Source organism: Hemiscyllium ocellatum, chromosome 45, assembly GCF_020745735.1.
Source record: "Hemiscyllium ocellatum isolate sHemOce1 chromosome 45, sHemOce1.pat.X.cur, whole genome shotgun sequence".
Classification (NCBI taxonomy): Eukaryota; Metazoa; Chordata; class Chondrichthyes; order Orectolobiformes; family Hemiscylliidae; genus Hemiscyllium; species Hemiscyllium ocellatum.
In genome coordinates, this window is record NC_083445.1 from 16812376 (window position 1) to 16818375 (window position 6000).

The 6000-nt window shown below is 44.0% G+C and overlaps 1 protein-coding gene across 2 annotated transcripts in view; it reads right to left on the reverse strand.

Moving 5' to 3' along the window:
* Positions 1 to 2644, reverse strand: part of LOC132835831 (adhesion G protein-coupled receptor E2-like) — a 49094-nt gene extending 46450 nt beyond the window's left edge. For both annotated transcript variants that reach the window (XM_060854926.1, XM_060854925.1), the window contains exons 1-2: positions 2248 to 2644; positions 1700 to 1786 (exon numbers count right to left, since the gene is read on the reverse strand). In XM_060854926.1, the coding sequence (XP_060710909.1) occupies positions 1700 to 1766 (67 nt within the window). In that variant the 5' untranslated portion in view covers positions 1767 to 1786; positions 2248 to 2644. The remainder of the gene's footprint in view (positions 1 to 1699; positions 1787 to 2247) is intronic.
* Between the last annotated feature and the right edge of the window lie 3356 nt (positions 2645 to 6000).

Genomic DNA, 6000 nt, shown 5'->3' on the forward strand with positions numbered 1-6000 from the left:
TTATGGGATGCAGGCTTCACTGGCAAGGCCAGTATTTGTTGCCTGTTCTTGAACTTAGGGATGTGCTCTACCATTTTAGAGGTTAGTCAAGTGTCAGCCACATTGCTGTGAGTCTGGAGTCACATGTAGGCCAGACCAGGTAAGGACAGCAGATTTCCTTCCCTAAAGGGCATTAGTGAACCAGATGGGTCTTTTTACAAAGATACTAACTTTTAATTTCAGATTTGTAAACTGAATTGAACAGCCACAGCAGGCTTTGAACCCAGGTTTCCAGAATGTTAACCTGGGGCCTCCAGTTTACTACAATAACAGCAAAATACTGCTGATACTGACTCAAACACAAAGAATGCTGGAGAAACCCAGCAGATCTGGCAGCATCTGCAGAGAGAGAGAAACAGAGTTAGCACCTTGAGATCCGAAGAAGGGTCTTTGGACTCGGAACATCAACTCTGTTTCTCTCACCACAGATGCTCCCAGGCCTGCCAAGTTTCTGTTTTACCTCAGGATTACCACTCAAGTTATATTCCCACTACATCACCATCTTCCCCACACCCCCCACCCCCACAATAGATAATTAAGATGTAAGATGTATCATTAAGAGAGTAATGCTATATGCTTAAGTTTGCCCATGACTGACTTAGGGACAGTCTTCGAATGTGAAAACAAACAGATGCCAGCTCCGACTAGGTGAGTGAGATATTACGTGTCTATGTCCAATGGGATACCATGAGGACAACGTTGGCACTGCTTCACTTAATGCAAAACCTTGAAGAGATTACACCAAGCTACAATCAGTGCTTTACTTTCTAAATGTTTATTTCCTGTGAACACACCCAAATCTTAACCCACTTTTTTTTGTCCCTGGAGTCAGCGTCTCTATAATTCACCTACTGAGTCTGAACTCTGTAGGTTGTTACTCCTAAGTTGAAAGTATAAAGTCTCTGTCCTTGCATCCACACTTATTAAATCATCACCAACTACAACTTACTGTTTCCCAGTCTTTTAAGCAGTGAGCATCCCCATCTTTGGCAATCTTTTAACGTCTCAGTTTATCACTGAGTAGCAACAGTATAGATAGAGACCATTTGAGTCTGCATCGACCCTCTGAAGAGCATTCTACCCAGGTAACCTGCACATCCCTCGAAACTACTGGCCAATCCACTGTAACCTGCACATCTTTGGACTGTGAGAAGAAACCGGAGCACCCAGAGGATACCCACACAGACACAGGCAGTCAGTCGGCTGAGTCTGAATCGAACCTGGGTCTCTGACCTTGTGAGGCAGCAATGCTAACCACTGAGCCACTGTACCGCCTGTACATCTTTTCAAATTATGAGGGGTATGGGACAAGAAAATGTAATAGAATGCCATCTATTCAGCACTTCCTAATTTGCTTCAGCACCTTTGGGACTGAACACTTTGGTGTAGTTAATCCTGCACTCTTGAATCTGTGTTGTGTGTGAGCCATTGATGAAGCGATGGTAAAAGAGAGTGTCATCAGCTTCGGTTCCTCACTTAAATTTATCACTCAGAAAATAACATAATTTGAACTCATTGTAAAACAGAGAAAGCATGAAGAATTTCTGTCTTAGTCAAACCAGACGTCCCCGGTCAGGGAGGTCAAGGTACTCAAAGAGAAACAGCATGCTTATCAAATCCAGAAAACGTTCTAACTGTAAAACCTTGGTTGTTAACTTACTGAGCAATGTCAAACACCGACAGGTTTTCATCTTTCTGTTTCCCTTTCCTTCGCCAGGGAAGTTCATTGGGTAACTGAGACGTGTAGCTATTAGTAAAGAATTGCATTAGTTTTCTTACAACACAGTTGCAAGTACTGAGTTACGTCGAAAGTAAACCATTCCCAGTCTAACCTTTCTATATCAAGGGGCCTTTCATTACCCACCTAATTATTCCTTTGCAAAAGGAGCAAAAGAAAATGTAAATCATTTTATGGAACACAAAAATCATCCAGAATATGTTATGACTTTTCAAAATTACCTGTTAAAGGATAAACTCAGAAGTCACATGCTAACCTGGTGTTGTGTGACTTCTGACTTTGTCCACCCCAGTCTAACACTTTCACCTCCCCATCAAGCATAAATGATCATTAAGTCATTTCAAACAGTTCTTCAGCAACTCCAAGAGGATTCTAACATTTGGCAAGCAGTCTCAGTGCAAACATATCACTTTACATAAGCAATTCTCCAACTGCATAAACACAGCTTCTATTAAGGTTACAGTACTTACCTCTGCAGGCTCCTGTGGTTAATGTGTAACCGTTGGTTCTAAGATGAAACCTGCAAACAATTATAACCAGACCAGCAGATGTTGGGAATATATCCCACTGTTGTTCCACTTCTGCAAAAACAATGGAGTAGGCCCTGACTGCGTCTCCCCCGAAATCCAACGAGTAGCTTCAATGTGAGATGTGACAGCATAAATAGGTGTTGCGAACGTCCTGTTGTTATCTTCTTTGTGGTAAGTTGTTTAACCTCACCCATTCATCTCTCAAGCTGCCTGTCTAGTCAAACAGACAATTTGAGGCACCAGCATTACATTCAGACACACCCAAGTTAGTAGGGGCTTGAAGTGAGCCTCTTCCATAAGGGAACTAGTCAGTGACGTTATGGATAGTGCATCACAATTCACTGCCTGACAACAGTGCTGAAAAGGCTCTTGAAGGAGATACCGCTTTGCCTGAGGTGCCAAGAATTGATTTCGCTGGTCACAAGTTGAAGTGTGACACAACTTCCATGTTCAACGCACACCCTTTTGGGATCACAGAGCAGTGGACACAACTAGTGACTCCGGGGATTCCAGTTCCTTTGCTCCCAGCAAAAGAATTTCAAAATTCATTTGTCGCTGGCTTCCCCAGCATTTATTGTCTGTCCCTAGTTGCCCCTTGAGAAGGTGGTGTTGAGCTGCCTTCTTGAAATGTTGGTGTACGTACACCCACAATGCCCTTAGGGAGGGAATTCCAGGATTTTGATCCAGCGACAGTGAAGGAACGGCGATATATTTCCAAGTCAGGATGGCAAGTGGTTTGGAAGAGATCTTGCAGGGGGTGGTGTTCCCACTGTATCTGCCACCCTTGTTCACAATGGCCCTATCTGACCAAGATTATGGTCATCTTCCTCATTAGCTCAGTATGTGGTTCGACATTCAGCTGCATTTGATGCTGTTTTCTGTGGAATTCCTTCGGATGTTTCACTCTTGGCAAGGCACGCGATAAACACAAACTGTTGATGGTGGTCTCACATCTGCTCGTGCAGTTTGACTAACAGCACCAATACTGCCTGACACACAGGAAGGAATTCATTTCATCTCTGGATTGCACACTTTTTCCTTCCTCTTTTTGGTCTTCCGCACAGAGTAAGGTTGTAAGTTTACTGATTCAAATCCAATTGGCTGATAATCAAATCTCTTTTACACAATGGACCAGCAAATATTTGTTGATCCTCAAGAGTAAAATTGGCTGACATTGTTGGCTCCCCAATTCCTTCACCATTGTAATGCAACATGCCCTAATCCAGGCTTGGGAAGAGCAGGAGTTGGGAGGTCCTCCCTCCCTAATGGAAGCAGATCTTTCCAATGCACTCAGGTTGAGGATTTCAGCGCTGCTCCTGGATTTGACCTCCACCCTCCCCCACAACTTCTCAATCCCAGTTACTGCAGCTCTGCCCTGACCCCCCAACTGTGGTCCTGCCCTTTGACCTGGCTACATGGTCCTATTTTGAACACAATGATGTCCCCACCCCATCCTCTACCCCAACCCCTACCTTGAGCGTAGCAAACCCTCCAGGGGTGTGGGCCCCAGTCTGATACAGCTCCCCTTTCTCCCAAACCCTAGGGACCTGGGTGAAACAATATTTAATTGAATGGTGGAGTAGGCTCGAAGGTCTGACTAAATTCCCCTCACCATATTCCTGCTCATCAGGAGGATGTCGTCAAAGAAACACCATAGTCTATGATTCTGTACTTGTTACCTGGGAATGTTCAGGACTTTTAATTGTGAAGTGGTAGGGTTGAATTTTATCGAAGACTCCAAAGCGTTTGTTGGTATGTTCTAAGATGTGTGTGTAAGGTAACCTTTGAGTTTCAATTAAATTATACCTTTCCAATTCCGTCTCACAATAAGTATGAAGTTGCCTGCAAACAATAATCAGGTGGCAGACTGCCAACACTGAGACCTGTGGTATGGAGGAGGAAATGTTGGCCTGGATTGCTGAGGGTGGTGAGGTGTCGGTGAAGAAGACATTTATTGAGGTCTCGCCACAACTGTACAGGCTATTAGTGAGAGTGAACCGGGAGTACTGACTATAGCTTTGGTCTTTTGCAAGGAAGGACCTATCTGTAAGTGGAAATGTCTCAAAGAAAGTTCACTTGGCTAATTACTGGGTTGTAGAGGAAAGATTTGGCTTATACCCTTTCGAGTTTGGAAGAATGATCTTATTAAAACATGTAAGATTATAATTGGCCTTGATAGAGTAGCTGCTGAGATTGGGTATATGGAACGGTGGGCTGGGAGGAGTGGTACAGGTAAGGGGTCCCCATTATAAGATTACAAGGAGAAATTTCTCTCTCAGTGTCATAGGTCTTTGGGGTTTTTTTTCCACAGTGGGAATATATTCAAGGTTGAGTTATAGTGCCATAGAGTCATAGAGATGTACAGCATGGAAACAAATCCTTCAGTCCAAATTGTCCATACTGACCAGATATCCTAACCTAATCTAGTTCCATTTGCGAGCACTTGGCCGATATCCCTCTAAACCCTTCCCATTCATGTACCCATCCAGATGCCTTTTAAATGTTGTAATTGTAACAGCCTCCATCACTTCCTCTGGTAGTTCATACCATGTACTCAACACCCTCTGCATAAAAAAGTTGCCCCTTAGGCCCCTTTTAAATTTTACCCCTCTCAACCTAAACCTATGCCATCTAGTTCTGGGCTCCCTTACCCAGGGGAAAGACCTTGTCTATTTACTGTATCCATGCCCCTCATGAGTTTACAACCTCTATAAGGTCACCTCTCAGCTTCTTATGCTCCAGGGAAAACAGCTCCAGCCTATTCAACCTCTCCCTATAGCTCAAATTCTCCAACCTTGGTAACATCCTTGTTAATCTTTTTGGAACCCTTTCAAGTTTCACAACATCCTTCCAATAGGAGGGAGACCAGAACTGCACACAATACTCCAAAAGTGGCCTAACTAATGCTATACAGCATGGAAACAGACCCTTTGGTCCAACCAGTCCATGCCGACCATAATCCCAAACTAAACTTGTCCCACCTGCCTGCTCCTGGTCCATATCCCTACAGACCTTTCCTATTCATGTACTTATCCAAGTTCAACAGGTTTTTGATAGACAAGAGAGTCTAGGGTTGTTGGGAGGGGCAAGAAAGTGAATTTAAAGCTACAGTAAGATCAGCCACGATTTCAATGAATGGCAGAGGAGATTCGATGGGCTGAATCTGCTCCTATTTCTTGTGATCATGTGATTTTAAAGGGATGAGAGATGGGGGAAGAATGTCTTCCTACACTGGAGTCCAATTGACATAATGATTTGTAATCCCTTTATGAGAGTTCTGTCCTGCCTGACCCTGGGAGTTTGCTCCTCCACAAAACCCAACGGTTAGAAATGGAAATAGGATCTGAACAGAAAATTACAGTCCTCCTCTTAAAGTGCCCTCGATTTGGGTTTCCTGCAGGTGGTTTGAGTTAGACTTAACCCCAATACCTCGAACAGCCTGAAGCTGTCAATCCATTTCCTCTCGAGGCCTCGAGAGCTATCCCACAAAAACCTATCGATGTGACGAGCCAATCGAAAGAAAACGACAGCAGAAAATCGATGCAGAAGCACCAGTGTGTGGAGTTCTTCTGCTGTTTGAATCACTGGGAGACAAGTTCAAGTTCCACTCCAGAGACTTGAGCATAGAGCCCTGGCTGGTGTTCCAGTCCAGCCACTTGCCTGGCCTCCTGAGTAAATTCTTGTTCTGCTTCA